The sequence below is a fragment of the Larus michahellis genome, chromosome 14 (genome assembly GCF_964199755.1).
Source record: "Larus michahellis chromosome 14, bLarMic1.1, whole genome shotgun sequence".
Lineage (NCBI taxonomy): Eukaryota > Metazoa > Chordata > Aves > Charadriiformes > Laridae > Larus > Larus michahellis.
Window position 1 is genome coordinate 7,947,026 of NC_133909.1, and position 18,837 is coordinate 7,965,862.

At 43.9% G+C, this 18,837-nt stretch overlaps 1 protein-coding gene across 2 annotated transcripts in view; it reads left to right on the forward strand.

Annotated features, from left to right (window-relative positions):
* The first annotated feature begins 2,293 nt into the window (after positions 1 to 2,293).
* Positions 2,294 to 18,837, forward strand: part of ABCC3 (ATP binding cassette subfamily C member 3) — a 50,447-nt gene continuing 33,903 nt past the window's right edge. For both annotated transcript variants that reach the window (XM_074607684.1, XM_074607685.1), the window contains exons 1-3: positions 2,294 to 2,418; positions 16,977 to 17,153; positions 18,016 to 18,141. In XM_074607684.1, coding sequence (XP_074463785.1) covers positions 2,389 to 2,418; positions 16,977 to 17,153; positions 18,016 to 18,141 — 333 coding nt within the window. In that variant the 5' untranslated portion in view covers positions 2,294 to 2,388. The remainder of the gene's footprint in view (positions 2,419 to 16,976; positions 17,154 to 18,015; positions 18,142 to 18,837) is intronic.

Genomic DNA, 18,837 nt, shown 5'->3' on the forward strand with positions numbered 1-18,837 from the left:
GCCTAGGACAGATAGATTTCAAATCTTGTAGGCAATCACCTGAGAACCTTATCTTGGACAAGATCCTATCTTCTCACACTAGGAAGAACTGTGTCCCTTTAGCCAGATCATAGTAAATGTCTAAAACAAATTCTCAGCATTGATTTTGGGAAGCACATGGCTTCCTCTGATAGTACTCAAGTATGATCTTGATAAGGACATAGAGGAGTGCGTCATCAGTAAGTTCGCAGATGACACCAAGTTAAGCGGGAGTGTTGATCTGCATGAGGATAGGGAGGGTCTACAGAGAGACTTGGATAGATTGGATCGATGGGCCAACACTACCGGTATGAGCTTCAACAAGGCCAAGTGCCAGGTCCTGCACTTGGGCCACAACAACCCCATGCATCGCTCCAGGCTTGGGGCAGTGTGGCTGGAGAGCTGCCCGGCAGAAAAGGACCTGGGGGTTCTAATTGACAAGTGGCTGGACATGAGCCAGCAGCGTGCCCAGGTGGCCAAGAAAGCCAATGGCCTCCTGGCTTGTATTAGAAATAGTGTGACCAGCAGAAGCAGGGAGGGGATTGGCCCCCTGTACTCAGCACTGGTGGGGCCACACCTTGAGTGTTGTGTCCAGTTTTGGGCACCTCAATACAAGAGAGATACCGAGGTGCTGGAGTGAGCGCAGAGGAGGGCAACGAAGCTGGTGAAGGGCCTGGAGAATAAATCTTCTGAGGAGCGATTGAAGGAGCTGGGACTGTTTAGTTTGAGGAAGAGGAGGCTGAGGGGAGACCATCACTCTCTACAGCTACTTGAAAGGACATTATAGAGAGGTTGGTGCTGGTCTCTTCTCACAGGTAATTAGTGATAGAACAAGAGGGAATGGCTTCAAGCTGCAGCAGGGGAGGTTTAGACTGGACATTAGGGAAAAAATTCTTCACAGAAAGAGTGGTCAGACACTGGAATAGGCTGCCCAGGGAGGGGGTGGAGTCACCATCCCTGAATGTGTTTAAGAGTCGTTTAGATGTGGTGTTGGGGGATATGGTGTAGGGGAGAACTTTGTAGAGTGGGGTTGATGGTTGGACTCGATGATCCCAAGGGTCTTTTCCAACCTAAATGATTCTATGATTCTACTCAGAGTGGGTATCACCCCCAGCATTCTCACTGGTCTTCATAAAAGATTAGCAGAATATTTTTTCTTTAGGGATGAAATATTTTTGGGACACTGCAATACTGTTCTTCTCATCTCTCTCCTGTTCTGGTGAGCATTTTTGACAACACCCTTCTGCCTGATGGCTCCTCACCTTCCAGCGAAGAAGGAAACTCAAACTCTTAAAACATTTAAGTAGATTTGTGGCAGATGGGCGCTTTGCGTGAGATGGTGTTATTGAACCAGATGCTACAGCAAGTGGGTGGACAAACAGCAGGTGCTGGAAGGTCAATAATGCTGTAGGAGAAGTCCTGCCCAAGAGGAAAGCAAACAGTGCTTCTGCATCATGTGGAGGTGAAATCCAGATTGTGTCCAAGGTGCTACACTACAAAATCTATTAGTTACCCATATACCTGAAATTTATTGACTGAAAGCTTTTGAAAATAGATCCACGCCACTGGTTTAACCACATGTGTACAGCGGAAGCAATTAGCATGAAGGAAGAGGCTGCAGATGGATGGATAAGGGATGTGACGCTCATTTAAGTCCCGCTGAGGCAACCACACTCCACACCGCTCTGAAAGGGAGATGACAAGCGTCTCCGAGATGTGAACGTTAGCCTGAGCGGTCTGGATGGATGGACACTGTCAGCCCCAAGCCCAGTGGGACACCCCAGCTCCGTGCAGCCACCCGGGGTGACCGTCCCTCAGCCCGGTGGTCCCTGACCACCGATGTCCCCCTCCGAGAGCAGGATCTGGCTGTCCCAGCAGGTCACACTGCCCAGGGGACGCCTTCTCCTGGGAGCTCGGTCCTTCCACAGGGTGGTCACCCTTTGGAAAGCAAGAAGCCACATCTTGGCAGTGGTGGCCAGGTGTTAGGGGTCAGCGGACAGTGGCAGCCCCTCTCCCTCCCTGTGACACCAGCCGGGGGTGCTCGGCCTTTGGGTGGCTGCCACAGTGGCGCCGGGGGTCGCCCCGCCGGCTGAGGGGAGCCCTTGGACTTTCTGGCGGCCACCCCGCCGCCTGAGGAGGCCTCGCCGGGGCGACGCGACTCTGGCCGGCGCCTCCCGGCCTGAGGGGGCGAGTGCAGCGGGGCGGTGGCGCTGGCGCCTCCCGCCGCCGGCGGGGAGGGCGGGACGGGCCGCGCCGGGCCCGCTCCTCCCCGCCCCCGTCCCGCCCAGGAGGGAAGGAGCCCGGCTTCTTCCCCCCACCTCTGGTGCCTGGCGTGGGCCTAGGACGAGGCTCTGCGCCCCTGCTGCGGCCATGGAGGCTTTCTGCGGGTCCCGCTTCTGGGTAAGCGGCGCGGCCGGTGGGGCCGCCTCCCTCCCTCCTCCCTCCCTTCCCGCCCCGCGGGCTGTGGAGAAAGTTGCATGGGGAAGTTGGCGCGGAGCAACCGGGGAGGGGAGCGGGGACCAGCCCCCTCAGGGCCGGCTGCGGGGCTTGCCCCGGGGCGAGGAGGAGCGCCGTGCCCCCGCTGTGAGGAGCCGGAGCGGGCAGGGAGGGCTCGGTCCTGCGGCGTCCGAGGGGCTGAGCTGCGTCTCCCCCTCGCCCGCCGGCTGTGGTGGCTCCTCCGGGCTGAGGAGCAGGACCAGGAGAAGGGCCGGTAGCACCTTGTTCACCATTCAGCATCTCCAGACCAGAGCCAAGGCCCTGCAAAGGGACCCCACAAGACCCCCGGCCGTGCCACAGCTCCCGCAGGAGAGGCGGCGTTTCTTGCGGCGCTCCCTCACAGCTGTACTCCACCTCTGGACCTCACAGCGATCCTTCTTCTGAGGGGTCCTGTCTTAGTGTCGCTGCTGCTCTTCAGAACCCCCCTGATGAGCAGGAAGGTGCTCCCTCTTAAGTGCTTTATTGCTGGTAAAGAGTGATGGTTTCATGGCAGCCACGGGTGGTCACAAGCCTCGGAGGGTTGCAGTGACTTATGTTAGCATTTGGAGCCGTCAGCCTTCTGGAGAGGCTGATTGCGCCAGACGCTGGGTTTGTAAGCAGAAAAGTTTGGAAATTGCTGCTGTGGTCAGCTCTGATGGTGAAGTGTGTAAGTGCTAACTGTTACAAGGACTTGGCGCAGGAGTTCCCCACGGTGGAGCCTGCTGCATCCCTCTGTGCCGTGTAGGCAGACACTGTAGATGGTATGAAGCCTTGGGGATTTGGGCATGTATGGTGAGTCTGGAAACGCCCTCCAAAAAAATCACAATTTTTTGCGTATGCCTTTCTCTTAACGTTGATGTAGCTCAAGGGAGATTTTTTCAAAAAAAGATAAGCAGGAATGAAACGGAATGTCTGAAGATGAATGACTGCTAGAAAGTTATTAGAGGACAGCACAAGCAATTGGCTATGAGGACTTAATGTTGAGCTCCATCTTCAGATAACTAATTATCTTTCAAAATCTGTCTTGACATTACTTTTTAAAAGAGGACTTAGGCTCCTAAGCCCCTTGGTTACATGTCTTTGTTCAGTGTCAGATTTCATTTACAAGCGCTCTGCGTGCTCTCTGCTACAACTGTTGTCAGGTAAGCTTGCTCAAACAAGTATTTTTACCTCTTATTTCTGCAATAAACACTCAGAACAGGAACAAGCACAAACAGATCAACACTGCTCACTAGTGTATTGACTGCCTCGAGACACGTATCTTAGCTTCTCAAGGAAGGCTCCTAGTGCAACTGCTCTTCGTGGCCAAAGCTCCTGATGACAGTTTGTTGATATGTTAGTGTAAAATGCTTAGGTAGTTTTGCTGGTTTTCAGTATGAAATAAGTGTATCATTCTGTACTTTCTGCAGTACTATGAAGCTCAAGCACAATACCCTTTGCGATGCTGTGTCTGGTATATGCTCAGCTCAGGTAGTGTATCCTGGTTTTAATATTGTCACCACTTTTCAAAACTAAATTTGCAGGAAGTAATATAAAGGTAATCCAGGGAAGGGATTTTAATTAATAAACATTTATTTTCAGCATAAATGGTGAAGAGATCTAAATGTGTTTAACAAAGCATAAGTAGTAATAGAAACTATACCTTCAGCCTTGCTCAAAGTGATTACTCCAGCTGATCTGAAATATGGTAGTTTGGATTGGGAGACAGTGCATTTTCTGTTTGAGTGCATGAAGGAAGATGTCAGGCATGTGTTAAAAGGCTCCCCAGAAACTTCTTTTTTTGGTGTAATTATCACATCCTTATACCTCAAAATAAAGTATTACTAAAGAATAAAAGGAGACTCATTGAAAAGAGATGAGCAATCTTCCTTAAGCAAATGGGCAAACTGCTTAATAAATGTAGACCTGTTCTGTTTCTTCGGAATGATCCAAAGTTGTTTAGAGTCTGAACAACCTTCCACCTGTTTAAGTATTTTTAAAAATGGTACTCAATCACTGTGTGCAATGGAGCATGTAACCCAGTGACCGGCAGTTTGGACTCAGTGGCCAAGAGTCTTATACCCTATTTTTGGTAGCCAGTGGTATTTTCTCTGCTAACAGGAGTGAACTGATTTTATGAGAGATTTTAAGTGTAGTCACTTAAATGTAGATGACAGTCACCTTGAAGTGATTTGCTGTGCAAAAATGCTGTTCCAGAAGAATGCAGGTAGAGGCTTCTTTTTGAAATATGTCCACAAAAGTTGGGGTTTCTCGTGCTGCTGTGCACTTGAAGAAGGAAGAACAAGGTGAAAGGCAGTTACTGGCCTGTGCATGCAAACTAATGTTGTGCAGCTTTGCATTTCAGATCAAGAACTTGATAACATGAGAACCAGTATTAATGTTTGCTTTTCCATAGCTGATGAACTTAGACTCTTTCCCCATTTTTTGTCAAAGAAAATCTAGATATTTTTGGAAGCTGAATGACATACTGGTGTCAGTTCTAAAACTGTTCAGAGCGAAAGGAAACATGCTGTTCCAATTTAAACAGTTCTTTGTTTTGGAGTTTAAACCAACTACAATACTTTTCTGTTAAAAGGAGGTCAGAATCAACACAAAACGGTTCAGAATTAGCTCATGAAAATGTTTACATTGAAATATATCAACTTTAACAGAAGGTTGATTTATCTTGGATTTTTTTGGTTTATCAAAAGTGTTAAGGTTTCAACTCTTTACCCTGATGCAGGGTGGGGAATTTCGCTGGAAATGTCAACAGGTTGGGGTTTTTGTGTTTGTGCAGAGGCAAAATAATTTCCTGTTCAACCCATTTTAGAAATAAGAAATTAAAGGAAACACTGTAGGTCACAGTAGAAATCCATAAAAGCTTTTGACTTCCAGCTATTGCTTTACCTGTTGAACGTGCAATCAGCAAATCACTAATACAAATGTGGATATTTTATACATACAGAGGAACAACCGGAACATTATTTTTTTAAAATGCAGTATGAGCAATCTCTTCATCTGAACACTTAGAAACATACTGTCTACTTCAATGGAGAATTCAAAGCTAACTGTTAACATCTCCTAGCAGTGTTGCCATGCTAAATGCCTTTTGGGAAGAGATGAATGCGATAGTGCATACCCACACAAGGCAGTCCTTAGGTGTGTTATTTACTATTGCCCATAATTACCTCCTACTTATTGTGTCACGTATTTACTATGTGATAGAAAGTGTGCTAGATAGGCGTGCCAATTAATGTGACCCACAATCTCTGTACTTGAGAAGCCGATACTGGTGAATTATCACTTATTTATTGCTTATGCCCTTTCACTGTAGTAGAACGTGTGCGGTTCCTCTGAGAGGAGAACAAAGTCATCTTCTAGGGAGAGTTTGCCCCAAAAGCGTTTTGGCCTAGTGACTAAACAACATGAGCTTGGAAAACCAAATTCTGTTCCAGTGTAAAGACACGTTGTCTTTCTGTGGCTCGGACTCTGGGTAAGAAAAGGCACTTGCGGCTACTGTGAGGATAAAACATTAAGTGCTCTGCAGTACTTGGGTACTCTTGGGACAATGGGTCATATAAACGTCTTAGCCTACAGACAGACTAAGTGCCTAGGCTTAAGCAGCAGCAGCAGCTTCTGGTTTTGGTGGTTTTAGTTTTTTTTTTTTAACAGCATAAATAGGAAATGGGAGGACAGGTGATACAGCGCTTCAAAGGAGAGACCACAACTTCTAGTCAGTTATGGATGAGATCCAGGCTTGTTCCTTTTGATCCTGCTTGGCCCACAGAGCTCAATTTCCTTGTCTATCCTGTGTCTTGGTACCCTGACAGATGCCTTTTTTTCCTTTTTCCCCGTACCACATGGAGTGCTGGCTCCTTCTTTGTCCAGAGGCTCTTGAGTAACTCAGCAGGAAGTTGCCGCAACTCTCAAAAGTAAACAATACCTCAGTCTTTGAGATAGTCTCATACAAGCACCCCATTAACTTTTAGGTTTGCAGATATTCCTTCACCTTGAGTCATTCTGTGAAATTTTGGTCTTCTTGGACTAAAAGTCACACTGCTCTCTGGGAATGCAACTTCCTGCTCTGTCAGCTCAAAGTGACACCAGCCTCCCCTCTGCAGAATTTCCCCTTTTGCTTCGTCATGCTTGAATTTTTTGTAGTTTGAGACAACAGGATAGAGTTGTAGTAAGGACGAAATGTTTCTTTCAAGGAAGGTGACAAACAATGTACTTCTTGTAACATGTGTACAAGTTTATTTAAAAAGCCCCACAACTTAAGTGATTTGGCCCAAAATTAATAACAGTACATCAAATTTCAATTATTCCATTATATTTTCAACTAAATTAGTTCCAGGAGAGGAAGTGCAAAGCAAAAGGTCTTAGCAGGTCATTGCAAAGGACGGATTCTGCAGTAGGATGGTATGGTCCAGACTGGCTGTTGTTTATATATTAGTTTCCCCTTCTGCCACACTGTGATAAATGCAGAATGTTCACAGTTTATAAATGTGATACAGATCTCCACATAATCTTTGTTAACTGCGTCCAACTTCAGATGACTGAGTCCTACTTCTATAAATCTCTTCACTATTGACATTCGCATCAGATATCTGTGTTCTTTCTCACATTAGGTAGGACATCAAAATACTTTAATAGTCTCTTCAGGCATCAGATCTATGAAGTTATGCTCTCTCAAAGGGTAGCTGTGTTGGTAACATCCTGAACTTAAAAGCAATTAAGTACTCAAGCTCAAATCCTCCAAGATTTTAAGATTCTTGAATCAAGTTGCATGGAAGCTATTGCTAAAGGATTTGGGCCTCAGATTCTCAATGTCAAGAGCAGTATAAATATTTATCACTATATTTGGAGTATTACCCAGGCCCTATTATCATTCATCTCTGTGTAAACAGCATAATAGACTGTATTTGAATCTGTTTAGGGAAGACAAAGTCTGGATTTGAGAGTTGTGAGCAAAACTTAATGCCAGTGAAAGCTGCCAATGTCAAGGATTTATGGAGCCCTTCGATGACAACATCAATTAATGAGTCTCGTGAAAATGACATTCATTTCAGCAGAATACGTGAATGTGATCGTTCATGTTTTTCAAGGGAAGCAGTCATTGCCGTTTCCTTCAAACTGACACGTCAAACAAACAATACAGTTCTCAGGAGAATGGGACAGCTGACAAAATTGTCACCACCAGCATCTGACCAGCACGGTTGAGTCCCTTCTAGAATTCCAGGCTGCAGTTCTGGAATTCCAGGAAAAAGGATTTGTAGGGGAAAAAAAAACACCCATGGGGAGAACAATCTTTTTTTGCCCAGGTGCACTGTGACTTTGTGGGAGATGCCTCACAAAGGCCTTTTGGACACAAACACCTGCTTGTCCCTCCTTTCCATGTGTTTTCTGGGGATGGGATGGGATGCCATGGGACAGCGCAGATAGTGTGGAACTGGGAGCCTGTTGTAGGGAGGCGAGGTCCCACTTTGCTTTAATGGAGTGTTAAAGCCCCACAAGGAGACTTTGTAGCAAAACTCAAGGTCGTGTATGTTCTTCCGCTTCAAACACAACTCTCTCTCCCTGGTCACAGCTCTGACCGTTTTAGCTGAAGTGACGTAGCTGGTAGATGTAGTGTCTAGGACTGAGGAATTCTATAAAGTTTCCCTCCTGAAAAAAAATAGTATTTGAAACAAAATCTGAGTCACTTGAAGAGCTCCTTAAAATGGAGCTTATTTAATTGCTACAGTTAAGAATATAAAGCATTTTGAGATGGGCCTAACCTACCTGGTAGGCAAATTGCTGTGCCACTGGAGATGTAATCCTTTCTTTTCTACATGTGTAAAATTGTAATGTATTAAAATGAAGAGACTATTACTGTTTAAAATTTAATTTTAAAAAAATTCCTTTGAGAAACCTATTAAATGGGATCTTTGATTTTTCCAGTAAGCTAATGCTCCATTTGTCTCCTGATACTGCCGCGAGTATGATGGGCCATTATCCAGTCGCACGTTATTTGGCTGAGCTGGAGGAGAGCATAGCGGCAAGCAGCCAGAGATCTTCCCAGGAATGCGATGGGGCTTTTGTACAACCAGCAGCCTTGATTCTGTGCTGGGCCTGTGTGAGCTGGCACCTCGTCCCCGTGCTAATCTCACGGTAGCGTGAGAGGTGAAGTCAATGTAATAAAACTTAGATCATTTACAGTAATGTCATGTGCCAGTGTCATAAAGCTTTGAATTAGAACAGAATAAGAAATGAAGGAGGGAGAGAAGAAAAACCGTTTCACAGGGCTTGTTTCAAATGTCAAAGTCATTTAGTTTCCAAACTTGCTGAGAATACAGAAATATGTTTAGACACTTGTGCAATTAAAAAAGAAAAGTATACTTCTCATTTCTTCCTTTGCGCCCTCTCCTTCCCCCCCCCCGCCCCCCCGCCCCGATGAATGACTTGTTTTCTAGAATCTCCTCCACCTCTTTCTTACACATGCAATTTTTTCATTTCATTTCCCTTTTTTAATATGTACATTTGGAAACATGGAAAAAATCTCCACGTTCTGGATATCATCTTTTTATTACGGTAAGGAAAGGTGACAGCAAGCAAAGTGGAACAAAAAGCAGTAAAAAACTTAATGCTTTTATGTTTTGTCTCCTTTGAAAAAGCAAGGTATATCTGCTGGGGGAAATAGTTTACTATTGGAAGATCTGTTAGATGGAAAATTGTGGCCAGTGGTAATCTTCATATGCAGCAATGCTATTCTGTTTGCCTCTTTTTTTTCCTTTTTTTTTCTCCTGCCCTGATACAGAGTTGCTACCTCTTGCTTACGTGTTGGTGACTTGAAAAAATTCACTTTCCATGTCTAAGCCTCTTTGTGGTGAAGTTTGAAAGTTGTGGCACATCTGGGTGTTTGAAGCGCCGTTACTGTAAGCATACTGCAACTGGGGCACTCTGGTCTTACAGCAGTTCTTCAGGGATGGTGCTGCTCTCCTCATACCGGGACTGGCTGGGCAGATTCAGTTGCAGGGTGTTTGTACAGATCATAGTTGGATGATGATGATGATTCTTTTATGGTTAATGATTAATGGACATGAAACAGGGATTTCCTGGATGTTGGAAAAAATCAAGTTTTAAGCTCTAAGTTCACATCACTTAGTGCTGGATAGAAGCTGTGCATGCTATTGATTTGGGATAGAGCAATGTACCAGGACAGTTCTGCCTTTGCTCCCATTTCCATGATTAACGTATTCCTTTTCCATAGTCACCTGATCCCATTTTTTCTTTATCTCTGAATTTTTTGGCTTAACAACACTGATGGCCAACCTTCACTTTAAGAAGAAGGGAAGAGACGAGAGAATAGCTGAGAAGGCAGGGGGAGGCATAGGAGCAGATTTTTCCCAAAGATTCTACCTTTGGTGGTGCTTTGCAAGCTCTCTTTCTGGTTTAGGGCCAGACTCTGGATTTCACTCTTTTTCTGAATAAAAATGACTGAGATAAATAGGTCTGCGGACTGAGAGATGAGTACGGTTTGTGCAAATTAACTCCCAGAGCATAGCTACAGCGTAACACTTGTCTGTGTTAGGTGAGCTTAGGTCAGTTCTGTGACTGATACACCAGGCTTAATCTTGTCATTAACGCTTATTAGCACCTGGAGTCTGTCCTTGCCCTCTAGCCCGCTGCTGCATTTGACTTCTTGGCGCTCCCCTAATGAGTGTCCCTGCAGCTGAAGACCAACCTTGGGCATCTGAGATGGCACGTCACCTTTGTGTCCTGCCCCACCAAACTCCCACGCTACTGTCATGTTAAAGACGGCCTTGGCCAGACACTAAAATCTCATTATTGCTGCAGTCAATTTGTCGGTTCCAGCTCCTGCTAGGCAGGCGGAGTGGAGTGTCAGAACAGCGCTGATGACCATTTTTTTTGTGACAGTCCCTTTTATTATTATTGTACATCAGCCCAACTGGATGGGACAGCTTAAAACAGAGGAGTCAGGGTGGGAAGGGGAGAAAATAAAGCAGGAACCATCTCATTTGGAGCTGTTTCAGCTGTTCCTACCTCTTAATTGAGCTACGTTCCTTATGATCCTTGGATTTACTCTGCTTCTTTCAACTGAAGGGAGATGGGATGGCTCAAATGAAGGTTATTCACCAACACCTGTCACCACACTGAGCTGAACGACCCGCTTCTTTATTTGTACTTGCACAAGGCCATAGGAAAGGCCTTTGATGATGCAATTAACAGAAAGTTTTCTCTACAACAGTATATAGCTTTGATCAATTCTAAAAGACAGTTGGGGACTTTCTTCTGCTGAAAGAATGACCCTGTTTCCTTTTCTTCTCAATCCTGCTTTTGACTTATGAGCATTCGTACCTCATGTTGTCTCAGGTGCAGATATTTGCTGTGGTCAACTTCTACTTTACTATCTCTCTTAAGTTACAGATGCTTTTATGAAAGACACGTTTCCTGGGGTTGTATGACTGTGGCAGAATACAAACCTACTTTTTTTTCATCCTGCCTCATTTTTGTTCGTGATGGCAGAGACACTCTGAACTTACACTCTCAAAACTCAAAAACTAGAAGGAGAAGAAAGAGAAACTTGCTGTTTTGTATAACACCTGCCATTAAGGCTGTACATTGATTTTTTGGGTGTCTGGTCCACAGTTCTCAAGTGCATTGCGTGGTTGGTACTGTTTGTACCATGAAACTTCAACTCAAGCAAATACATGTGACTAGTTACTCTGCAACCATAAACTTGCTCGTATAGGCTATGAACTTGTACAAGATCTGTTTGATTGATTAAAATAAGTCACTAAAGATCCTTTTACTGCTGGAAAAGAAAGTTCAGCATCCTGCATGAATGTCCTTTGCTAAAATAGATAACCATTGCAGCGTGCTTTGTAAACAGAAAAATACTATGTTGGGTTATTAACTGTGTGGTTCATGCAGTACTATAAATGAAATGCTTATGTCCTTTCAACCTCACCTTTCTCCAAGCAGTATTGTTGGGTTGTTGAAGTGGAGAATATCATTATCTTTTGCCCTGCCTTAAGAGGGGAAAGAAAAAAAAGAAAAAAAAGGTTGTTCATGTAATCATATGAAGGGATTGAGTTGTTCAGTTCAGCAGTCACTGTGGATTAATGCAGCATGTTACTCCTGTGCGTAAGGGTGAAATTGTTCCTTTGGAAACGTAAACGAATGATCTTGCTCTGAAAAGGCCATTTGAAACTGTCAGCCTTCCAGAAGACTGGAGCAGAGAACTTGTTTGCATTTGTGCTCTAAAATGATTACTAGAGTTTGCCCCAAAGAGCTTACGGGCAGGGACCAAGCAGAGGAGAAGGACAGCAGCTAGAAGTGGGAGGTGAGACACGGAGAGGTTGAGATGAAGCCTGTGCTGTAGCTGAGACTGAGCCCTGATAGTTTTTGGTGGTGTGGTTCAGAGCTATGACTGCAGAGCCGTCCTTGTGCATGGGAGGAGGCTGTGCAGTACAGCCAAGAGAAAACCACCTTTTCTTTTTTTTTCCCCCTCCTCTTTTTTTTGTTATTGCCAGGCTGTGCAAGTGAAACTCATTGGTGGGTTATCTACCATAACTAGGGGCAAAAGAAAGGCAGGAAGATTCTCCTCTGCATTTAAAGTTCTCACTAACAATTTATTCTACGAGAGATACAGTTCCCATGTTTATTTACTGCAGGAAGCGTTGTTACTTTCAGTTATTGACTTCCCGTCTTTTACTCTCTGTGTGTACCTTACCAGTCAGTTTTCCAATTTGACTTTTAATCTTAAAAACATGCCAACTAGTGCTAGCTGACACAGAATCGGTGATATGGCATGTATTAACCTTGGGTAGAGTGCGAATGACGTCAACGCAATGGCCTTCGCCTTCCCAGCAGATAAAGAATGAATTTGTGTTTCCTGTGCTTTTCCCGGTTCTTTTTGCACTTTAGAAACTTAGAGAGAAACATGTATTAATTTATCCAGTCAATGAAGATAACTGCTTGAGACTACAAAAGATATCGTTAGTCTTCCCCAGGGTTTGGAAGCTTTCCATTGCCAGCTGTTTGAGGAGCATTACTGCAGCATCAGCCATGTGCTGGGTAAAGCTAGCGTGAGGCACTTTATTTTAAACTTCTACAGTGGAGTAGGATTTGGTTTAGACTTAAGACCAGACCCCAACTGGTCTTTCTCAGGAGGCTCTTTTAACATCATCCTTGGGGTTTGGGAAAGGGATAGACAGGAATTTCCCGGTTCCTGTTCTTCAGCCTAGCTGCAGGCTTTCTCCTCGTTCCCTTTTCTTTGAAAGCTGTAAGGGATGATGTGCCAGAAAACCAAGATATGTTGCGTTGAACTTTTGCTTGCTTTGAGTGCATTATCAGTTTTAAGGATGGCTTTTTCAATAGCAGCGTTCTTTTCCAGAGGGGAAAGTACTAAGTATTAGAGCAGATTTAATGTTGCTCAGAGCTTCCCCTGTTGAATGCCTTCCCTTAAACAAAGATCACGTATTTAAAACTGCTCATCTAAATTTAGGTCCTACTGCACAAATGGCCGTTACTACAAGGGTCATGTTTATCCAAAGACTGTGACTGGAGTGAAGGGTATGATTGAAAGCTGCTGGAAGGGGCAATGTCAATGATATTCTTAACTGATCAACAGAAAGCCCCACTAATTTGTAACTTTTAGACTCCGGGGAACCCCTTATCTGCTTTGAAGCTGTAACAAGCATCTCTAATCTCTTTTCCCATGGATGTTAGCATTGCATTTAAGTATTATTACAGGATTAAGTAAATTGTGTGTCTTGGGGTTCGGTACAGCAGGCTGGTATTTCTGCAATGCTGCATCTCACCAGCAGAGCCTCCAACCTGATCCATGACACAACATCCAAGGAAATGCTGCTGCTTACAGACAGTTGTCACTGAGCTTTTGGCAATCTGGAGGAGCCTCGGGAGCGCAGTGGGAATCTGGATTAGGAAGAGGTCACAGATAACTGCCCTAAAGACTTGCTTGTGGGGAAGCGAGCTGACATCGATGTTAGCTGTGATGGACACGCTGGTTGTTACAGTTTCCCTGGGATGAGTTTCTTGGGGAAAGTCGTGTTTCCCAACATGTGTGGCTGAGTATTTCCCCTTGTCAGATGCCTGTTGATGGGTCCCCCCCAGCTCGGGGTCACCGAGCTGCCTGCAGAATGTTTTCAGTGGGCTTTCATTGAAGGGGAACCTGAGACAGAGCTGTGATGCACTTAGGAAGGTGAGCAGCTCTCAGGACAGCACAGAGCCATGAGCCAAGGAACGCGTGTACAACATCTGTGTATTAAACCTCTTTCAGTAGCAAGTCCAAAGAAAATCCTCAAACCCAGACTGCCCAAGGTGGGTATTTTCACCCTCAATAAGAATGGGACACAAGAAGCATTTAAATTTGGTCTGCTTACCAGGACAGAGTTCAGAACATGGAAAGGCAAAGCCAGATTAAAGCAGGAGCCTTAAATATAGGAGTTAAAGAGCTGGTGTGTCCCTCCAACCGTTGCTTCTTGTGTTTGTTCTCAGGGGTGGAGTTCCATAACTTTACTGCTGAATTGAAGGGTATTTAGCAATATTTAACAATGTTGGCTTGGTCGGGATAGACTGTATTGAGCCTTCGTGTTATATTCTGACTCAAAGTGAGTTGTTTAGGGTCGGAGTGGATGTTGGAATATATGCTGTCAGTGTGGTGATTTATAAAGCCATAAAGTGGAACTGCCAGCTTGGTGAAAACAGATCCAGCTTGGTAAGAAATGTGGTAAGAAATGCAACTTTCAGATTCCCAATAATAATAATAATTCATAGCAGAGTCCCCACTACATGGCACATGACACGGCAGTGTTAGTCCACTGTGATCTGATCTTAGCGCGAGCAAGTAATTTGCATGAAATTATACTAATTTAAATGTTTTAGGTACCGCGTCTTCTAACAGGAACCCCTCTCATTGTATTCACAGATGGAAAGAGTCTGCTCTCAGAAAACACCAATTCATTGAAAGGGAAACTTTTTACAGAAGCAGGTTTGTTCCAGGAAAGCTTGTTTATCTGGGCCAGAGTGGAACTGGACTTGGGAAAACATTCCCAAGATAGCCAGTAGTCAAGTCTGACCCCTTAGATGTAGGTTTTTCTTTCAGCCCACATCCCTGTTTCCCATGTGCCATGGAAGTAGTAGGCTCTTGTTGGTCATTGAGTGGGTGCTGCTTCTTGTACTTTCACATAATTTTGGAAAGGTTCCACTTTTATTCTCAGGGATAATTCAACCGAATCTCAAAATCTTAGGTGGTTTCTTTTTTTTAGGACAGAATTTTTGTTTTCTGGCCAGCTGTATTTATACATTCAAAAATGCAAGTCCTTTGCCTTGTTTAAATAAGAGTTAATGAAAACCTTTAAATGGCTTGGCAGCCATACAGTCTGTGTCTTGGATACAATACTCAGCTTGTGTTCAGTCCGAAGTTAATGGACATCTGGGGCAGTTTCTAGGTTGCTGTCAGACAGAAAGCAATTTCTGGACATTTTGGTCGTATAGGAAAGGTTTAAATTAAGAGTACTTCCCCCGCCCCCCCCCCGAGTAACTTCTCCCTTAAACAGAATCTTTGTCTTATTCTGTGCCCAGTTATTGCTATTCTTTCTCAGCTTTCCTTTTCCAGCAAGCAAAAGGAGCACAATTGCAAACATGCTCAAGATATTGCTAAACCACATGTAATTTAAAGAGGAAATTACTATTTTGTTGAATAAACGATAGTAGATAAGCTTCAGCTCCAAAATTCTAGAGGGCATCGTCCTGCCCCAGGCAGGGTAGCTGCTAGGGCTGCTTATCATGTTAGAGATGCTGAAATGTTTTGATGATGAGCCAAAAATGGGTGCTCTTTAAACGTTATCTTCCTTTCTGGTGCCAGAGACCTGCTCGCTGGAGGAAAATACAGAAATAGTTTGAATGTGAAGCTGGAGTTTCGTTTGGTTTTGATGTTGTGTTTGAATGGCAGTGTAATTGCCCCTGTGTTGTTGATTTGTGGCTGAAGGTTCCCCTAGGTCTGGATAAACCTGTTTAGGTAAATGGGAATGTTTTTATGCCCCCGGCCCACGCTGTGTGCCTGCGTGCCTCCAAAAGAGCCATTTCTCAGCTGCAGAGGCACTAACTCTGCAGCACTAAAGGATGCAGTCGAGATGCACAGCTAATGGATTTGTGCCACCCTTCACCACGGCCAGGGGTTTCATTTGTGCCAAAGCTGAAGTACGGAGTGACAAACTCGTCACAGTTCAGCCAAACTATCCTGCAACCTGCCAAGGCTTTGTCGTTTCATTATACTTAGGAGCTCTTTCATGTGTATGTGGACTGATGCAGCGATGCATGTCTCTTCTGACAGATCCTCACCGAGATCAAAAAATTGTCAGGAGATTGTGGCTCTTCAGTTCTCCTAAAATCAACCGTGGCTTTCGGCATTTGGTCTCTTCTGTATTGGTAAACAAAAGCAGGGCTGGAAATACTTTTGAAGAATTCCTATTCAGACTATTCATTTGTAAGAGGTGGGGAGAAGTGGTTTGGCTTAACTGAAACATACTTCTACTGAGAGCTCATATCCAAAAATAATTAGGTACAAATAGATGATTCTCGTGCAGAGACAAGGCATATTTGAACTACGGATATCTTAGTTTTATCATCTGCTTGTTAATGATACTACAACAAGTAATTTTACATTTCCTGCAAGTAAGTATTTCTCTACCACATTTAAGATGACACATCAGATGGCGAAATGCAAGTTGTGAATTTGCAGTTGATTTGATTAAAACCAAGTTCCCCTTAACTGTACTGAAGTTTCTATTTTAGCTTGAACTTGTGTTAACTGTGTTTGCATGTGGTGCATTCAAATCCTTAGGTACAAGTTGCATATGTGAATTGTGGTGTCCAAAGTCACAGATGGAAAGCACTGCTTGCAACGTTTGCAAGAAAACCCCTATTCCTACCTGTATGTACAATACATTCCTTTTACCTTTGTTTAGAATATATAGTTGGAGGCATATGAGTAAGAAGGACAAAATTTTAGTCCTAAATGGAGGGTTTTTTTAAATCTGATCATTTTCTCCAGCGCTGGACATTCTTGCTGGATGAGTTCTCAAGTTGAGGATTTTTGCCTCAAGAGCTTTGTTTAGCAGTTACACTCCAGGCTGGGAATGCCTGAGAAATGCCGTGGTATCAGCACCTAGAACTAAGCCTTAGCAAAGACAGAAACACACGGGGTTTGTCTGCTGTGAAATAAATGTATGTCCAACTCTGAGATGCAGGAGCGCAGAAGTCTGTCTTTCTAGGTTTTACCCAGTATTTAAAACTGTACTTAGTCCCTTTACTATAGCAGATTAAACACAAGTAGTTGGGATAGGTATTTTTTAAAAGCTTTTACTAAGGCCATTTGCTAACTCCAGCAGAATTGGCATACAACTTCTTCAAGCAGCTGTTCCAATTGGCCGTGCTTCTGCTTCTCTATTAATAAATGTCTCATCTTTTTTTTCCAGGATTCAAATCTTTCAATACACACTGATAATCCAGACCTGACACCATGTTTCCAGAATACCATCCTAGCGTGGATCCCTAGCATTTATCTGTGGACTGCATTACCCTTTTATCTTCTCTACCTAAAGCACAACAAAAGAGGCTACATCGTGCTTTCTGTGTTGAGCAGGTTCAAGACGGTAAGATCCTTTTGCAGTTTTGAGTGTGTTAGCATTAGTTCAGTATCCAAGTAAGTACTGCGGTAGGGTTTAAACAGAATTCCCTCTAATTTATGGGGGAACTGAAGAACTTGCTTATAGGAAACAACAGCGTATGTACAGATTTCTGAGGAAGGATGCCAAAGGATAGCTCATCTGTAAGGAAATCCATCCTGTGAGCCCACCTTTCTGGGTAGAGAGAGGAGCTGATTGCAAAAGAGAGTTCACCCCTTTGTTAAGCCAAAACTATGCTGCTTCATCCTTAAGCTTTAAACCACTGAAAGCTGCAAAACAAAGACCTCAAGGTAGGTCTAGGGAGAATTTTATCTCATTGTGAAAGTAAGCACAAGAAGGTATTTTTTCAAACCACTCTGCCTACCCAATAGCTATGTGATTTCGTCTGTGGCTTGTGCTTAAGAGATGGCATTTATGAATGGCTAGGTCTAAGGAAAGCAAGCGAGTCACTTTCCATAGGGCATGAGAGAACTGGGGTTATTCCTGGTGAAAAATTCTAGGCTTCTGCTTTGGGACATGTCTGCCTTTAATCTGTCTGCCTGTGTTTCCAATCAAAACTGAATAGGATGAGAAAAAAAACAGGTAAATATGTTAGTCTTTCTACTGGTTGTATTTGCGAATCCATTGGAAAGCAGTTCAGACAGGATCCTTGGTTTGAGTGCAGTGGGACGGTTCCATTAGCCTGACTGCAGCTGATCGACACAGCAGTGTTGTTCTGTTTACACAGCTTTGTCTTGCTGGGGCTCTGTGAATCCTAACGGTTTTGCTAGCCCTTGACTGCCCCTGGAGATGAGTTTACCAAATGCTGTTTCTGTTTGACTGCTTTCAGCTGTTCGGTGTCCTGCTGTGGTGTGTGAGCTGGGCAGATCTCTTCTACTCTTTCCACGAGCTCCTGCAAAACAGAACGCCTCCACCAGTCTATTTTGTAACTCCATTGATCGTTGGCATCACTGTGGTTTGTAGCTGTTTCTGTTTATTGTGACCAGTAAGAATAATTCTTTCTCAGACAGGTGAAGGAGAAAAAGGGTTCCTTTGCATTCATTGCCTTATCCTTTACTCTTTTAACTGAATTATTACTACTTGTATTACTGAAGCAAATTTTGCTTACCAAAAAGGTCGCAGTTACAGATATCTCTCTCGTGTAGATTCAGCTATGTAAATTAATATCTTCATAAGGGAGAGATTTTTCTGCCTCCCACCTTGTTCTCATCTGTTTCTCCAGGCTTGTGATCCAGCTGTGGAGAGAATTTGGATATGACTTTGCCTAAACAGGGAGATATGATAGAATAGAGCATGGCTTGTTCATTGTTTAGTGTTGTATTAGACATCGTAAAACTGTCTCTCTTATCTGGTGGTTGTTCTTCCACTAAACAGAAACCAAATTTGCTGTGGCTGGGATGACAAACAGGCTTGTAGCTGTTCTATGAAATACAAAGCAGTAACATTTGCCCATTAAGTTTTTAATTACCTTGGTTAGATTTTTCTAAATTCTTGTTTTCTAGACAAGTCATGATTGTCCATCTGGACTGGAGAAATCACAGCTCTTAACGTTTGTTTAAAATGTTTGTAGCTAATATCTAATTGTGTCTATCCCTAGGTAAAAAGTCTCATTTAAAAATTGAATTCTGGAGATGAGGCTCTGAAAACAGTA